This window comes from Mycteria americana, chromosome 9 (genome assembly GCF_035582795.1).
Source record: "Mycteria americana isolate JAX WOST 10 ecotype Jacksonville Zoo and Gardens chromosome 9, USCA_MyAme_1.0, whole genome shotgun sequence".
In the NCBI taxonomy this organism is placed as follows: domain Eukaryota; kingdom Metazoa; phylum Chordata; class Aves; order Ciconiiformes; family Ciconiidae; genus Mycteria; species Mycteria americana.
The window spans coordinates 17,582,351-17,601,586 of NC_134373.1; the positions used below are offsets into that span (position 1 = coordinate 17,582,351).

Here is a 19,236-nt window from a genome sequence, read left to right on the forward strand (position 1 = left end):
ATGATCTGTATGTTTCCTGGTTATCTATATCTTTATATATATACATATACACATATTGAAGTTTATGCAAAGTAAAGCTACTGAGGTTATTTTAAGCACTATATTATGCTAATGATATTCACATTTATTTTAGAAAGCATGTTTACATGTAGAAGATGAAGATTTGCATTGCTGATGTTTTATTAGATGCAATCTAGTATATAAGGCTAACGTATTGTATGTAGTCTCACAGTTTAACATCCTGATGCTTAGATTTCAAACTTAATAATTTGGAGCTGAAAGTAGCAATTAACTTTAGGTTTCAAATAAAATGTAACATTTGGATCATTTGTGTCTCCTAATGAAATGTGTTTTTAAGAGAGGAAAAACTTGTCCTTTCTTATAACCAAGTCATTAATCGTTACAGCATAGAAGGCTGTCTTAAAAAGAAAAAAATCATAAGCTTTAATTGGTTGGGGTTTTTTAATTACCACTTAAAGACTGTGAATGGAACTAAAAATCTAGATTGCTTAAAGAGAGGGAGGGCATCCTCCCACCATTTTAAGGTATAGAAAATTGAAAAATGATGGGAGAAAATTGCATATTTATTTGTCTGTCAATGCTATTCTTAATTATTTGCAACTGAATTCAAAATACAGCTTTTCGCTAAGCCATGATCTTCTAAAGATTTAGACATGTGTTTAGTGTCTTAAAATATGCATCCTGTTGATCAAAGAGTAACGCCAGGCAAAGGCGTAAACACTTTTGTGGAATTTGGCCTGTCAGTACAAAGGTATTTTTTGCATTCTGGTATTTAATGTCACATTTATTGCAGCTTAAAGCTTTTCCTGTTCATTAAATCTTACTAGCCAGTACTTGACAACTTTCTATACTTTCTAATAAGTAGGGGGATTCCATTTTAAAATGTCACAACATGTATATACCAAGCTAGTAGACCACAGTCAGTTTTGGAATAAAGTGGAAATTAGATTTTCCTTTTAGATAGGGAGTTCTTTCATATGAAATATTTTCTTATTCCACTTTTTCAAAAAGTGTCCTCCTTAACCTAGTAAGCGTTTCATTTAAAAGTTATTATAATAATAATAGAAGTTCAATGGTGACATTTAATTTTGATTATAGAAGCAATAAATATAATTTAATCTTTTTTAAATAAAAAATTAAGTATTCCAATAATATTGCATTGTGGCACAGATAAATTATTTTACTGTAGAATTGATTCATCCCTACAGTAAATGCAGCCCTATACACTGGAATAAATTATTATGCAATTAAAAAGCATCACAGTACATGAGTACAAAGAGATTTATTAAGGTTACATATCTTTATTTTGGCTTTTCGTAACTTTTTTATTTTCTCAAATATTGTTTTGATGATAGGGAATTTGCATGAATTAGTTGTACTTAGTTTAGTTAATGTTAATGATGATCAAAAAGTACATTCAGTATCCATTTAAAATATTGCATCCCTAAGATATTTACTCTTAATTTCACTTCATATTTTATTGGGGTTTTATATCAAAACTGGTGAATTATGTTTCTTTTATACATGTGACTTTTAAACCTTGTGTATACAGAACTTCCTTTGGATTATCAGTAAAAATGAAAATAAATGCTCGACTTCTTGTCTTAACTAACAATGAAAATTGTATATGTCATGGCTTATTTCAAAGCTATGTTTAGTATTTCAGTGTTGTATGTTACAAAGCTCATAACCTGGACTGTATTGCTGTATTTGTGTCAGAAACAAGATTTAAATGGGACTTGGAGCAAATATGTTTGCCTTTAATGTGGTACTTGTGCAAATATTTCATTAAACTAGGGTTAGTAATGATCAAGATATTAATAATCAGAATAATTGGTACCAGTAATAATCAGAACTTGCGTTCCAGTTTCAGATTCCCACAGCCGTCCTTTTTTCTTTTGCTTACTATGACTCCAGAAGACTCCAATGGTTTTTGTAACACGGTTACGCAGAACACAGTTCCGTGTTGCCACTGCATTTTGGTTACCAAGAGGCAACTGAATCAAATGATTTAACCCACAGTGGATAATAAACAAACTCTGAACTTCCGGTGTATCTGAAAGGGTTAGAAAATAGTGCTTATGTGGCTAGGAAACATTGCTTCAGTACCTTAAGGAATGCTCCTCTAACTTCATGTTTGAAAAGAGTATCTGTGTTTCTACTCACAGAACAGAGATGAGTTGAAAGAGCCTAAAAACCAGAGGTTTAACAAAATACAGCCACTGGAAGTGGAAACTAGACGAATTCAGTGTAGAAATAAATGGTATGTACTTAACTGACAAAGTGAAGCACTGAAACAATTTACCAAAGGTAGATTTTCCATCCCTAGCTACTTTAAAATCAAGGCTGGACAATTGTTTTCCCCAAAGGAATATGGACTAGTTCAAAGAGTTTTGGAAAAGACTGGTGTTTTCAGAAGCCCTACTTAGATGGGCATAGCAAAACCTTTTGGCCTTATAATGTACAACTATGAATTTTATAATAAAAAGATTATAATAACTACAAAACTTAAATCAAAAGTGAGTCCATTCACCATGTTTCCATGAGGCTTTGCTTGTGTTTATGGAAATCTTAATTTTAATTCTGCCTGGGCTTGTTTGTTCTCAACAGGTCTCATGTACACTATATGAGGATTGAATGAAGGGAATCAAAGACTGTAGTAGGTTATTACTGATATTGCAGGCATTATTATTGCAAATATCAGCAGAAAGGCTTATTATCAAGGAATTGACTTACTAAGTCTTTCTCTTGAGTGCACTTATGTCTCTTATGTTATAGCTTTGGCCTCAGGCAGCATATGATCCTATCACCACCACACATATGCGCAGAGCATAGAGTTCAAATATTTAAAGGGACATCATCAACTTGAGAATGTTTGAGTGGAAAATCTTGGACTTGCTATTATTTAAAGTTAAAAGTATTGGAGCGGAAAGGGTATAATATACACCTCAATTTTTAGCTTCACTTTTTGTACACTGTAACGTGTGAATAGTTTATTTAATTTTGTTGATGGTGAACACTCCTTCTACTGCATCATCTAGCAACAGCAAAGCTTAAGAGAAATGGACAAAACCCCGCAAGGGTGGAGAGAGACAGGGTGAGACTCCTGTGCCTACGTAAGGCCCATCGACATAACAGGCTGCAAACAGATCTGTGCTCCTCTACCCACATTCAGAACAGAAGAGGTCCAACCCAGAAGTTGACAAGTGTCCCTTTAAGTAGTGCACGTAGTAGTAGTGGTATAGCTGTTTAGTTGTTTCTTTATAATCCTTAAATTGTGTTTGTATATGTGTTAATATTTCAAAGGTTTTAAAATCAAGGAATAGTTTAATAGCAATTGATGAGTAGACTCTTTACTGTTTTTATATTAAAGTTTTTTTAAAATCTCAATTTCAAGGGAACTCAAGGTAAAACTTCTCTAGCAGCCTTTCTTACTGAATGCTTGCTTACTGAAACCTATAAAAGAAAAGATGCAGCCACAACATGTCACATACACTGTCATTTCGAGGTGGAAAGCACTGTGTTTCACAGGGTGTATAACAGCTTAAGAAGCTTCGGTGTACATGAACTTCACTCCTCTATTTTAGCGGCAGTTCTCCATCAGTTTTAACAGTGCATATAATTTTTGTGAGGACTCCAACACGCTGTCTATTCTCTTGTCTGGTCCAGCTGTTTCTACTCTTCACTTACACTCTACCATATGATAAAACTTTTATTACGTGCTGTCCCAAGGTGACTGTCTTGTAATGCCTATTTCTGCTGATCTTAAAACAATTTTCCTCGTTATGGCAGTACTCTTTATGGAATTCGAACATCTTAGATGTTACAGTTGCTTTTTATAAAAAGCATGTGACTTGTTTCATGGCTCGCTTCATTTAACACAGTGAACTAAATAAAATAGTCCTAATCAACTGAAGAGAGAGAATGTGTTTTTGCATGAACATAGTAAAAGTTTACTTGCACTGATGTTTTTATATGTCAGGTGCCAAGGTGTGGTCATCTGGTTACATGAAGCATGCTTTCTCTGAGTGTTTTACTTTGAAATAAACTACGATATTAACTTTTTTAGTTAATATGTAACCTTCAATAGAGGCACCTAGTAGTATGTCTGAAATAATTTTTTAAAATTATGTTTGGAAATACTATTAACGCACAGCTATTGCTGAATAGTGTAATGTTATGAAAATAGACTGTTTTGTATAAAATGGTTCCTACCATTTTTGGTAAATTAATTTCTTAAGAAGTCAAGGAAAAGGTTTAAATTCATTAGCTGAATTTTTCAAGCTTTGGAGTTTGTATTAAGCATGTAGTTCCTTAGTTTTGCACCTAACAAAGTGGCCTGATTTGTCAAGGCAGCTGGTTATGAGAGTCAGGACCAATAATGGGGACTCAAAATCACTGACAAAACGGGCATTTATTTATGTGTCTAGCTTTAGCTGTGCAACTTCAAAAATACTGACCTAGTTTCTGAAGAAAGTTTTAAGACAAAGGTGAAGTAAACATTACATCTCAGTACATATTTCTACCGTTCTGTTTGGGCAGACCAAGAAGAGTATATTATATATAAAGCACTTTAGCCACAAAAAGAAAAGATAATAAATATAAGCTCCTCTCCTTCCTGTCCTTCAGGTTCCAATTTTCTTAGTCTTTGGAAAAAATTATTCAAGGCAATTTATAAAGCAATCAAGACTGATAAGTATTTAGTTTTCTGTGTTTTACTTGGGTCTACTGAAGTTTATAGGTATAGCGTTTCTTCATTTTAATCCTTCTTGCTTGATCTAATAGTGAAGTCATAATGCCATTAATGCCTGTTTCAATTGCTGTTAGTGTGATGATGAATATACTTTATGACTTTTGTACTAGATCAAACAGAAGGAAAAATGGATTATTTAATCATGTTACGGCATGGTACATCTTTCTAACTACAAGCAATAAAGACTAGGGAACACTACATGAAAATTGAGTAGCATCTTTCTCAATTGGATGTGTTTACATTTGTATAGTGCTTTAAATCTTTAAGCACCATGGAAGCAAAGAATTACATTAGGAGTGACAGAGCTTTATGTAATCTTGAAGCCTTTTTTTCCGAGTTACTGAAAACATGTACCATTCATTAAAAATCCTGTCGTTTGAATATATAAGAACTTACATCTAGGAAAACTGTTAGTATAAAGCTACTAAAATTTTCTAGGTGGAATAATATGGTGCCTACTATTGAAAGTGTCATTTTTCTGCCTTGTCATCTATTGTGTTATATAGAAGTACAGAAGAAAGTGAGCCTGATTTGTTCTCCTTTGTAGAGCCAGGCCGAGGCCCACTACAAAGGAAGTAAACATGCCAAGAAGGTCAAAGCACTAGAGGCAACGAAAAATAAGCCCAAAGTTGGTTCTTCCAAGGACAGCGCAAAGGCTAACACGAGCTGCTCCACCACGCCAGTCACAGCCAACATCTCTGACAAATCAGGTCAATGAAAACTTTTTGTTCTATACGTTCTTTATTTTCTCCTTTTTTGGTGTTTGTACGAGAGAATCTGTACGGTTTGTACGAATTGCATGACAGCGATCCATGACTTGTGTTTTCTAAACTATTTACTATGCTTTCTTGAACAGAATTGATTGGTTTTGATATTATCAAAGTGCTTTTTCACATCTGTGAAACATCTGGTGTCCCTGAATGCTAAAGTCTATTTTTTTTAAAACTTGTGAAATTTACTCTTCTAAAGTATGGGTGTTGTTCATACAACAATAATAATGGATGGATGTGGGTGGAGGAGCAAGACTGAGGCGTATGTATTTAGCTGAAGCACAAGAAACCTTTGTAAGAAATTTTTCCCTTTTGAATAGGATAATACTGCTCAAACAGGAAAACACACCTACAGAAACATAGTAAAGCCTCATGGCATGAATATTTCCTGACTTCCACAGCTCATTAGTGCTTCAGCATCGCCCCCCCCCCGTCCCCCCCCCATATTAGTAATCTGAGGAAGATCAGTAATACTGATTGCAGTGGAGTTGCTTGAGTCTCTTTCTGCTCTGTCAGTGTTGTGTTACTGAATAAAACAGGAGAATTTCCTGAACTCGCTGACAGTCTGAAATATTGTTATCCAGGAGGAAGCACCTACTGCGGGTTACCCGACTGTTAGTCTAATAGACTGCTTCTGATAAATTTGCTTCTGCCTTGGTAGCCATTTATTATCCTCTTCACCGGATCTCAGCTTGACTCACATGCCATAAGGTGAATGACACAGACAGTTTTCTCACACACACACACGCACACACACACACACACACAAAAAAATTTCCATATCAGTGGCTATTTGTCATCCTGCTCTCTTCACAGCAACACCAAAACTGTCTTTGTCTGGGTCCTTAGCAATGACAATAGGTCCCAAATTTTGCGTTGATTTACCTAGCAAATCACATTTTAGGTTGGAGAGAGATAACATGAATCCAGGTAGCATCTTCAGGTAAACAAGCCATGTTACTGTAAAATGGTAGCAAACTACCATTGATCTAAATAAAATGTGGACTATTGACTGGAAAGAGATTTAAAATATTTTATTAATATTTTACTCTCTGAAATATCCAAAAGAGCTTTAGTTGAAATAGCTTACTGCTCCAGGTGTACACTGTAAGAACTCAGACAACTGCTTAAGTAAGATATCAGTTAAAACTTTAGAGGATTTAACGTGTTAAGAATGCATTCTGTGATAATGTCATTGTATTAATACCCTTCCCCGCCTGTGCCAAAGGCTGAGGGCCAAATAACAAAAGTTTCAGCATCTTTTACAAACTCCCTCATCTCTTCCATAAGTCTGGATCTGTCTCATGTTTCCTTTGCCAGACTGTGAGATCTGTCCCTGACTTAATTTTCTTCTTCTCTGTGTAATGTACCTAAAATCATTCACACCTCTACATTCAGTTTCTGATAAAATAATCCAACCAATGACAACGGAAACCTGCTCTTGGTATTTTTATATTGCCCTGTTTTGACAGTGTGTTGTTTTATGCTATCAATTACTCCGCACAAATTAGGCAGAATACCATCTGTGTCTCTTGGATTATACCACTGCAAGTGTTTCTACATTAAAAATAAATCACAGCGGCGGTTTAGTTAAACACTTCCGTCCCGTTAGGAGAACAGTGGGATTCTCTGTGAAGGGGAGGCTCCTCCGAGCCTGTTACTGCTCTACAGGAGATTGTGGGTGGCATGTTTGGGACGACAAAAACCTGAACCTGGAGTGGCAAATTCTCCATATATGCAGGGAATGCTGGTTACAGAGGTGGGGAATGGCTTGGAGATTGGGGTTTTTACCAGGCTATGGACTTGAAACCAAACCATAATTTTGTTCAGCTCCACTTTCCCTTACAGAAGCTATTGTTCATCTGTTCTTCAACATATGTTTAGCTCTTTAACATAATGCTTATTGCAGCCGGAGCAATCACTATGTTGCTTCTGGGAATCAGTGGCGGGGGTTTTTTTGCCTTGGAGCAAATTAACTGATAGCATTTTTTCTGAATATTTTAATACAGTTTTCATTCTCTGAGAAATGGATTATTACTATATATTAACTGCATAGGTATATTTTAGTTTCTTTAAAAGATTTCTAATACTAAGAGTTTCAGTTCATGTGTGTATCTGTGGTCTTGATTTTTTTTATCCTTATTTCCTGACGAAATGAGACTTACGGTCGCATCATCTATCCTTATCTCTGTTATTCTCTGGCCCTGTCTTCGCAACTTTGACTGTATTGCCTAGTGTCAAAAAAATTCATGAGATGAAGAGGTTTTAATGAAGCTCCTATAAGTTTGATGAAAATTGGCACCTGGGTAGAAGAGAAGCCTTAATTTATGGTCCCTCCTGAGAGATGCTGCCATGTGAGCTCTGTTTTGCTTGGCCTGCTGACTGGGCAGGCACTATGTTTGCCTTCAGGATGGGGGATTTGAGAGTGTGTATGTGTGCTGTAGGTCTGAAAAAGGGGCTAAATGGAATCAAGGAAGGGAATTAAATTCCACTGCTTGTGGAGCTGTTGTTTAACCATTGTACTTTGGAGGATTGCTAAGTTCCTGAGAAATGCTTGTGAAGAAGTAAGTCATTCCTGGTGTTCTTTTCTTGAGTATGGAAGAGGAGAATGAGAAGCTAAACAGAGAAGACAGTTTTAGGTTCTTGTGTTCCTTTGTTATCCACCGTACTTCCACTGGTATTAGTGCAGAATAGGCAGGGAGTATTATAGTAAACTGATAAACTGAATTTACTATTCTCTTATATAGGTCTTCTAACAAAAGTACACAACAGGCACAACTAGCAGCCTTTTTGATGTGCTGTCATTTTGAGTGACATAATGATGAACGAACTGGAGCTCTCCAGACTGAACAGTTGCTATATATTGAATGAAAATGTCAAGTTAAGTTTGCTATAGAGCCATGTCTTCTGTGGGTCAGACATAGCATGAGACCCAAAACACTTATTTGTCAGAATTCACTATTGTAGTAGTAACAGGAAAAATAATTTCACTGTTAGCAGAGCTTGCATAATGGATCTATCAAAGGCAAAACCCAAATTCATCCAGTCATTTTTCAAAATTTCTGATGCAGTGGTCTCTCCACAGCTGTTCCTTTCAACTTGAGAAGTGTGGCTGCTGGTAGAGCTAAAAAAGTTAAATTAATCTTTAAGGTCTTTTGGGAAGTTTCCAGAAGAACTTGGGCTCCTGCAGACAAAAATGGCCTTAGCTGAATGGAAAGGGGTGACTCTGGAACTCGGTCTGAGCATGACGATGCCCAAGTTGTGAGAGTGGTCTTCCCTGCTGATGTTAATAATACATTATGACTCAGAAATGACTTTTGTAAATTGATCATCAGCACACATGTAATAATAAAGCCATAGTACCATAATGCTGAGTTGGCTGCAACCTCAGGTAGGCAGATATTGATGGGTTGGATTGCACAAGTTTTGCATCCTAATGTGATTAGACTACTACGTGATCTTATTTTCTAAGCACACAACTCTTTGCCATTAAGAACATACTTGTTTATCCTGTTCACTATTTCTGCAGACAGGAACAAAACGCCACAGATGATGTGTGACAAGGTGGTTGTTTCTGTACCTCTTGTTGGGTCATGTCTGCTTGTCCTGATGGGTATTTGCAGATCAGAGGTGTCCATAGGGGACCCTTTCAGAACTGTGTCTCACACAGTTTCTCTAACCACCCAGGAAAAGTCTAGTAATGGCTATAGAACAGTTTCATACACTAGAAAAATCACTATTGTGACACTGCAAGCTTCTTTGTAGCTGCTTTGAGACATGGTTACAGAACAGCAGTGTTAACAGCACTGGGAGCTGCTCATTCATGTGGAGCAAAGATTCCCTTCCCTCCCTGTGGAAGCCCAGGATTTTCAGGATGGCTTCACACAGAAGTATACATATATGTATGGCATATACGCATGGCATTGCTTTAGAAAAGGGCAGGGGTAGCAACCAGTACACAGCACAGTTTAGAATATTTAGAGTGTGTTTTAAATATAGCTCTGAGAATGCAATAGAAGACGGTGTCTGTGATCCCACGTTAGCATAGTCTAGATGCTTACAGTGATGAGTCCTTTAGGAATGCATATGATAATAACTGGATTGAAATGTCACTGTTTACTTATCAAGCAAAGAGGAATTCTTTGATCGTACTTCCAAATCAAAATAAATAGTTCAAAATGGAGCAGACAGATGATGTTGTATCACCTTCTTTGCATTTTGCTTTGATACAAAAATCAGGAAGTAAATGCAACTGTTTTGAACTACTCAAAAGAGTCAAAACCAGGTTTCAGATCATAAAAGTAAGGTCATTTTTTTTTTTTCTGTCTTTGATCCATTCAGTATGTGCTCTATTTCCTTTGTGCCAGTGAGACCTGTTTGTGAAATGATAAGTATGGGCATTTCAAGTTCGGTCCTCATTCAAATAAGATCAGAAGGCTCTGCTACTTGGGACTTAGGTACAAATAAACCCTTTGGATGCTCTGTGAAAACTCCTTTTTGTTCAGCTGGTACAGGGATAGGCAACATTACTCACCTAACTAGGACAAATTCTAGACCCCGTTTCAAATCCAGACCTCTCTTACTACTGCTTTGTTCTGTAGCCATGTCTCAGGGCAGCTCAACAAGCAGTTCACAGGGTCATGGTGATGATATTCCAGCATATGAGCAGTCCTATGTTGATCTGCTGTGTATGGCAAGGACGGCAGGAAAGAGATGGGACAGGAAAGTTGTTTGCCAGCATCTCAATCCTAAGCAGGCCCTGTAAGAGTTATTCCAGTCATTACAGCTGTATAACTAAAACCAGCTGGACGTTGTTCTGAGGAACGTTGTCATGCTAAAGTGCGGTACAGTGTCTGACACCAAATGGGCTAGCTCACATTTTGAAAACAGCCTAGACATGTTGATGGACCTAATAAATGCCACTTGATGTCATGTAGACATATGGTAATTAGTTGGCCCATTAGACAGGGCTGGCAACTCCAAGCTTTATCCGACTTAGAAGAGTTGACCTTGAGGCGTGTCTGTGGGTTTTAGTTCATTAAGGACTTTCTGTGGGTGCTTTGACAACAAAACTGAGTGTTTTTTCCTTTTATTCCTAAAGTAGAGTGCAACATGTTGAATCACATTTACTCAGGAAGATTATGATGGGTTGGATTTCTCCAGTGTCCCAATTACCAGTGCTGTTTATTCATCAACTACCAATGAGGTGTAACGTCCCAAGGGAGGGCTCAGTTCATATTTCGCAAGTCCACCATCAGAACACTCCCTTAGTCGTGTTGTTTTCATTGCTGATTTTGAAAATCTTTCTGCCAATGCTTAAATTTTAAGCTTTTCCATATACATCTCCGTACTTGGAGTGATCCTAAAAGTGATACCAGTTCTCTTAACAAAATCCCTTTTCACCTTAACACTTACTCCATTTATCACCTTGTTTTCCACTCATTTTAAAGGCATGGCTTGTTTACATAGCTCCAATAAACTTTTTTTTACGTAGCTCCAGATATTTTTACATAGCTCCAGAAGCTTTTTTACATAGCTCCAATAAACTTTGTTTACATAGCTCTAATAAACTTTTTTAATCCCTTCAGAATTAGCTAGGAGATAGAGATGTGCAGCCTCCACAGCTGAACTGTGGTATATCTGTTCTGGGGAGTTTTAGGTTATTTGTCATACAGATATCATTACAAGAACCTCAAAGTTTAAGGTGTGTCTAGGGCATTTATTCTTCAATCTCTTAATTCGTTGTAAGGTACCCAATTCCTCTAGACCTCAAAATATGTTGTGACAAAGTTGAATTTTGAGGGTGGTGCAGGGAGAGAGAGAAGCTGTAGGAGAGGAACCACGACAAGGATGTGTTTGGCTTGCTGTCCCCCAGTGTCAATGAGCCATATTTAGAGGTTCTGTCTTATGCCCCTCAAAGATGCTTGCTATGTCTAGCCTCCATCAAAAGCTACTGATGAGCCTCATCAGTTCTTCACATTTATGCTTACATAAAGAATTCTGCTGAAGTTATATGCTACAAAATAATCATGCATCTGTGTTTATGTGTATTCAGATAGTGCCTGCTAAGCACAGGCATATCTCTGTTAGATAAAGGCATTAGTTTATGGTCAACTAAGTAGTAAATTCAATCAGATTCAGCCACCAAGGAGAGTCATTTCAAGGGCATTTTTTTCATTAAACCCTCTGAGGATGGTAAGTTTTGTTCTCTTTTCATTCAGTGTTTCACAGCCATCTGAAGATCACTCTATATTGCCACCTGTTGAAACTCTGTCCCCAAAACAGAGGTAAAGGCACAGTATAGGATTTGCTGCTTGACCGCAGTGCTTTTATAGTTGATAATATAGAATAAAATTAATAAATACTCATAAATTCATCACAGATACACTGTGGCAAGTACCATGCATGTATTTACATGAACATTATATTATCAGCATTGATATGTAAAATACACTGTCAGTGGCACATTTAATGCCTATATTGGATTTAGTAGTGAATAGCTTCCAGGTATTTTCTGGTGGGTTATTTCAGCAGCTGTTTCAGGAAGTTGCTGTTTGGTTTATGTTCTTAAGATGAAAGGTTAGCCGAAAGAATAAATAGCAAATCAAAGTCTACTAACAGGAAATCATTAGAATAGGTCCGGTTTTTAAACACTTTCTTCCCTGTCACTGTTACTGTTCATACTTTTCCAAAGTGGATATTCAAGCCTCATCTTTCCATGTGTGTCTTACAACCTGAATGGAAGAGCAGTCATTCTGCACATTTTGGTGTTGATAAACTCCTGGGAGCTCCTGGAAGTCTTCAGGTATTTCTTCAGTCTGTCTATAATAATGCTAACTAGCACATATCAAATTCTGCACCTCTACTGAAAACTGATTATAGGTGCCATTAACTGAAAAAAAAGCTCTGCAGCTGACACAATTACATTGATGAGCTGTTGCAATTCCCATTCAAATTGAAAAAGGTCAGTCTTTTCTTTCTCCAGTTATTATATCAATCAGAAATCCATGCAGGCAGGGTTTTGTTTTGAAGAAATGGTAGGCTTTTTCTCCTGCAGTAATTTAAGCAGAAGCTCTGCATCAAAAATATATTGTAAGATGAAGTAAGACTCTTTTTGGGTGCTCTGCACCTAAGCACTCATGTGTATTGTTAAAACTGTATACCACTATTACTTTTACTTATTCCAGTTCTAAAAACTGGAATTTCATTGCATATTTATTCATTAGTGTCCTTAAAATTACACAAAGTTTTTCTTTCTTTGGGGAGAGGTAAAGATAGGCATTGGGCCAAGCAAGAACGACTCTACTAACGTTGCTGGACAGTGGGAGCAGAGCCAGGGATGCTCTCAGCTACTGGGTTTTTTTTTTAGCTAGATGTATGTGGTCATTTAAAGAATCCATTTATATATATTGAGTCTTTCAGCAACCCTTTTATATAGTGAAATCAGGCATCTAGTTTTCTTGTTTGTTCTGCTAATGATGTGCGTATTGAATATCCAAAGATTTTTTTGATAGGACAATAATGATGATAACGATAATGGGATGATAATAAGATGAATATGAAATAACAAAATTTACTAGCAAATGTATGTATGTATATTTCCATAGAGGACATAATACCAGAGAGGTGGAACTACCAGAACTATTATGTGTCACATCATTCTTTACTCATCACTGTCTTTACAACATACTATTACAAGAGTTCTTGAGTCTTCAGGTAAGGAAATGGAAAAGGGGAGAAAGTGGGACAAAAAGAAGTATCTGGCAAAAAGAGACTGAGACGGAGATACCAATGTCACTCGTCTGCTTTGCAGTTTTCTGTTAGGAAGAAACATGATCCAGAAGTATCCTAAAAAGTGAGGGTTATGTAATGAGATTTTGTAAAAATTGCAAAGGAGAGAAATAAAATATCCCCTTCTAGCACCTTAAGAGGGTTATTATTTTGATGGCAAATGACAGTATTATTTGCCTAAGAAAAAAATAATTTGTGAACCAAGCCCTAGGTTTGTTTTGAGATGACTAAGAAATTCAAATCAGTGGAAGTTCTCTTTATTTACATACGACTGAAATTAGCCCTTTAAATCCATTAGAGTGGAAAACTCCCCAAAAAGAGAGCTGCTGGTTTTGTTGGTTTTTTAACAAGCCTGGGAGGAGTAGCTTTATCTGTACCTAATACTTTCATAAAGCTTATTAAAGACACATATTGCTAAAGAAGTAAGGCCATTCTTTTGATGCCGGACGTTTAGTTTTCTCACATAATCAGAGAATGAATAACAGAATGCTGGTGATTACTCGTACAGTTGGTAGTTGAATGGAGTTTTATCTGTGTCTAGTTGTGCCATAGTTAAAGGTTGTGTCGAGTCTAAAATTTGAGTTAAATTTCCTCATTTTCTCTCAGCCTTTGAGTGAATTTAGTCTCCAAATATAAAAGAATGGGTCAGGCCCAATGCTGTTGCTTCAGGATGCTTTGGTTTTGCCCCTAAATGAGATAACTGTTCTATTTTTTAACCTTTTTTCTGGAAAACATGTACTTACGATTGGGGAAAACAGTCTTGCTGGTGGCTTTTTTCTGTATTTCTCAGCAACTATTTAAGTAAAGGAAAAGACCTCTGAGAGTACAAGCTGGTCTAGCAGCAAGTTCCACACAATCAATAATGTGGCTTGATTTGGGTGGGTTTTTTTTGTAAATGTTATTTTTACTCATACTTATCTTTGGTTTTGTAACATAAATGCAAGCAGTATTTAGAACACAAGGAAAAATGCATGTTGCTAAGGGATGGCAGGCAATTGTGAGACCAAGTTGGTGAGTTGGTTTTGATACAGAATTGTTCAGAGATCCTGAATCAAAACCAAAAGCAAAAATATCCATGACTGGCACATCAGGCATTTAAATAGGTCTTTTGAAAAATCTTCCTTGATCGTCCTTCCGCCTTAATTCTACAGCTGCTGCATTATTGACTTGGTATGAGAAATATGCTACATTTCCTATAGCATAAAAATTATACATACAAACAATAGGTTACATATTATTTCCTTATTACTTGTTTTCAAGCAGAGTGAAAATATTTTGGTGTCTGTTAGACAAGTTATATTTGAAATGCAATTTATTGGTCAAATCTTGAGGGCATGACTAAATACTCACAGTCCTCAGGCAAACCTGCCACAGAAATCAGTGAGAATACAGAATTATAGATGTCATTTAACTGAAATGAAGATGAGTGTTTCATAGTTGACTTCAATGGCAGTTCTGCCTGGGCAAGTACCGAGTAAGTAGTTCAGACACAGGCCCGCAAGAATGTACTTGCATGCAGATTCTCAGTTCTTCTTGATTCATTTATTTAGACACCCATAAATTTTGTAGTGAGTTCCAAAGCACTTTAGCAGCTGTGGGTAGAATTTTAAGATTCTCCCCTCCCCCCCCAAACGGCAAGTGAAATGTGTGTTTAGTAATATATTTCAGATTCATAGATGGAGGAGGCAATGTTATTTTTATAGTTGAGGAGATGAACCAAGACATTTTTAAGCAGAAGTGAAGGATGTCTGGGCAGAATACAGTATGTTTGTTGTAATCTTTGAATGTTATTTTTCTAAGCATTCCTACATTATTAAAATGTTAAAAAAGCAATGCAGTACTATAGAAATTTTGCATTCCAGGATCTCTAAAATAAATGTAGCAGAGTCTGTAATGGGAGTATAAAATATTTACAAAATAATAGATGACTAGTGTCAGAAAAAGATAAGTTTAACCAGCAAAAACATTTACTTTCACCCAGATGTGAGCCACATTTTATAATAACAGAACTTATACTATATTTCAAACTTTGCCCAAACCATATTATATTTTCCAACTCTTAAATTTTTCCATTCCAGCCAATACAGACTGGCATAGCTCAGAAAAGATGGAAGGTTAAAGTAGATTTAAGGTAAATTTGCCTAGACGTACAGCAACAGGACCCAGGAAGACGAAGCTATTGGATAATCTCACTTTATGGACACTCGTTAAATTAACGTCCACCCTTGCTAGCTATGTGGTGTTATGTGTTCCCTGGTTAGATCCACCTTGTTTTTAACTGCTGGCAGCATAGTGCTACTGATCTTGCTGAGTTTTATGAAAAAAATTCCAGTGAAAGTTTTCCCAGCCTACTATAACAGGGGTGAGATGTGTCACTGAGAAATTAGATATTGGCAATGTACACTAGGAAATTGCTCTGTATTTGTGTTTGGAGACGAGCTGGTTTTCTCCAGAACTAATGCACTGCATTTACCATAGTTACCTGTTCACCCTATTCAGTCTAAAAATTGTAAAATGAGGGAAAAAATTGTATTAATCTCTTTTCAAATGAGCAAAAGAGAAGTCCAATATAACCTGTATTCTGTAAAAAAGCAGAATGGAAGACAAGCAGGTGAAATGGAGACACAACACAAGTTGCTTCAAGTGAGTGTTAAAGTTAGTTTGTTTGCTCCAGACATAGTACGCACACTCCTGCATTTTGGCTAACAGTGCCAAATCAACCCTTCTTCTTGTTCCTCTTGCTTTTGCACAGAGAAATTGCATTGTGTTGAAATAGTAAATAAGAAATTTTTGAAATGTGAATGCCTTTTTTTTTTTTCTCCCCTCCCCCCTGGTGAGTGCACCCAGATATTTCTTGATCTTGGTCAGTAAAACAGATATAAACCACCATCCAGCCCACCAAAAGCAATTCCCCAAGAATCCCCAACTATGCAAGGAATTGACTAAAAATTGTAGGTGATATAGTGGGGTCATCTCAGACCACCCCAGGAACTGGAGCAGCAGGCACTCTCTGTTCAGGAAGGTGCACAAATAGGTACAGAAATAGATTTTGCAGGGCAAGATTTTACAGTTGCAGAACTGTGTGTACTCCTGAATATTTTCTAATTCTCATCAGTCTGCTTTCATATCCAAAATTTTAAAACCAAACCTTTGTAACATTACATCTTTAATCTGTTTAGTTGCAAATAAGTTTGGACTCTGAAAAAACAACGAGTTCCTTTGTTAGAAAATTCCCTGGAGTCTTTGGTATGCAGATCAGAAATAAAATATCTAAGAAATTAAGTATTAACATCACTGTTGTACCATAGCCAAACAAGCAATACTTCTGAAATGAAAAAGATACTTCGGCACAGCCCGTTGGAGAGTAGCGATGCAGTTAATCAAATAATCAGTCTAGCTACAGAGTTCACTTAAAATTGCAGAGCCATCAGACATTTCCTGATGTAGCTTCAGTATCTCGAGAAAATACGTTGTAGCTTATTTCAGTGCACATTTGTGTTTGAGATGAAAAGCTTTGTATTTATAGCTTCCATTTGTTTCTCATCTTTGTATAGAAACAAAATTGGTTTTCTTTAGAATGTGTCAAACAGATTTATTTCATGTAACAACCTTTCATTATATAAAACCTAGCCATTTTTCAGACAGGCCTGAAGTACAAGAAAAAACATTTTACCAAAACTAAAGGTAATCAAAGTGTTAATAGATACACTGCGCTGTCTGATTTGCATGTAGGTTTGCAGTGGAATTTTTCTAGAACAGAGCCCTATGGGGTTTTCAGCCTCATTTCTCAGTAGACTGCACAACTGGTGAGAAAGTAGGTATTTTGTCTGACAGCCATTAGAGTCTCATTATTCAGCAAATGTGGAGATAAAACAAAAAAGATTTTTGAAATCCCTTATCAAAGTTAGCTAACTCTGTCTTAAAGAGTGTCAAGAAATAATCTAATGCTCTTTGTTGTGTTTTTTGAGTGATGTTGAGATGCAGGACAGAGTGCTTACAAATGCTGTAAAGGTTGTGACCACTAGTGACTTACTTGCTTTCCTGCTATTGCCTTTATGGCATATATTACTCATAGTGTTTGTCTTTTTCTTCCTAAAAAGGATAATTAATTGTGTAAATGCATGCTTTATTCCTTTATAGCAGTGTGAGCCAGCAGAAGATAAGACATTCTGTGAAGAACAATGTTTTGAAACTTGCTTTTCTTAGTGGAGCTATTGTCTGCCTTTCTACTCAGTAGCTTTTCTGCTAATATATTGGAGGAGGCCCTTCTTGTCCTTCTATTAATTCGGTCATTGATCATCTTCTCCCTCCATGTGTTATTTCAGGGCGAAGAGATGTACAGCAACTATTGTTTCCAATATGATGACTTGTGGGTCCTTTCTCTGCCCCAGACCTGTGTCCCAGGGTAGATCCTAGGGTTTGTTTAGGCAGTTCTTCAAGTACAGTGTGGCTAAATAACTTTTCCCCACCTTGATTTTATTTTGTCGTGGTTTCTTAACATCTCCCTTAATTACTTTCAGCTGGGCTTGTAACCTCTTTGACTGTGATCTCTCTACTTTCATGTTTTTGTTTTAAAGGCTGCAAATTTTGTTACAATATTTCTGTGGTACAGCTAAAGCTACTGATTTTTCTCTCTCCAAATTCTTCATGTCCTTCACTTTCAAAGCTCTGTATACTTTTGTAATGTACTTTCAAGATGCTGACTTGCATCTACCACCCATCAGCCATTGAAACCAGCTTCCCAGACAGCTTCCCACTTTTCCTGGTCCTATTTGTGAAGAGGTCCCTGCAAACAGCTCCCAAACTTACTTCTGTTACTCTCATCTCCGAAAATTTCTTGTTCTCTGTGATGGATTGAAAAACAGAAAAAAACTTGTGAGAAGTTTGGCTGCCACACCGGTGCCTGTGTTGGTGACCATTTGTTCTGTCTCTTTTGTGATTTCATACCTGTCTGTCTGCAGCTATGATCTCTGCTCTTAAGCTGGAAATTGCTTGGTCTGGGGACCACATTATTGTTCTGTGTGCAGAAAGCTTAGAACAGCAAGGTCAAATGATAGATTTTAGTAATATCAACTAACTTGCTGCTCTTCAGCATTGTCAATACGTATATTTTATAAAGAAGTGGTGGAAGAAAAAGTGTAGTGAGAAATAAGTGTCACAATGCCAATTTAGCTACAGTGATAAGCTTTTCAGCAAAATTTCTCGGATTGTATATGGCTGTAATTAATGTAACTGATTTTACCTTTGCTACACCGTTGATCAGGGAAAGAGCATTTATACAATAGTCTGACAACCTGATTGATTTACTCTTCCCATTCTGTAATCACTGTATGCTTCAGAGGTTGTTTAATGCAGCCCAATATTCATAGGCATATTGGGAGCTGTTGAAATTGTAGGGAGAACCTGAAAATTGGTTTCACCCAGTACAGCTCGGCTGGTTTGGGAGATATGCTTGCTTTACCTCAAAGTCTCAATTACTCTCAGAAATCAACACTTCAGACTAATACCAGTTCCCTGTAACACAACTTACATGAACTCAAGGCTATCATAAGACAATCTTTGCACCACATTTCTAGTAACCCATAAATAAAACATAAACCTTTCCTTCCAGAAGGCACTTTTGGTTTTAGTTACCATAGGAAGTGGCGTGGTTAGAAATTAATTGAAGGTGTTCAGAGTCATCAAGCTGTCCACGTTTTTAAAAGTTGTTCTTTCAGTAGTGATGTGGTATTGTAACATACCACTGTAAACAAGGCTGATCGCACCAAAGGCTTTGCACCTAACCGTGCACCAGTTCTGCTCATCAGTTGCATAGCACTGATAACCATGCAGTGAATCAGTTACACATTAAATTATTTTATTGCTGTGTTTCTCCTAATGTAGCTGCTTTAGGCTGGAAAT

General features: G+C 36.8%; 1 protein-coding gene across 1 annotated transcript in view; it reads left to right on the top strand.

Annotated features, from left to right (window-relative positions):
• The window catches only part of ZNF385B (zinc finger protein 385B), a 171,053-nt gene that overhangs the window by 141,355 nt on the left and 10,462 nt on the right, over positions 1-19,236 (top strand). Inside the window, exon 5 of the mRNA XM_075511768.1 lies at positions 5,322-5,484. Coding sequence (XP_075367883.1) covers positions 5,322-5,484 — 163 coding nt within the window. The remainder of the gene's footprint in view (positions 1-5,321; positions 5,485-19,236) is intronic.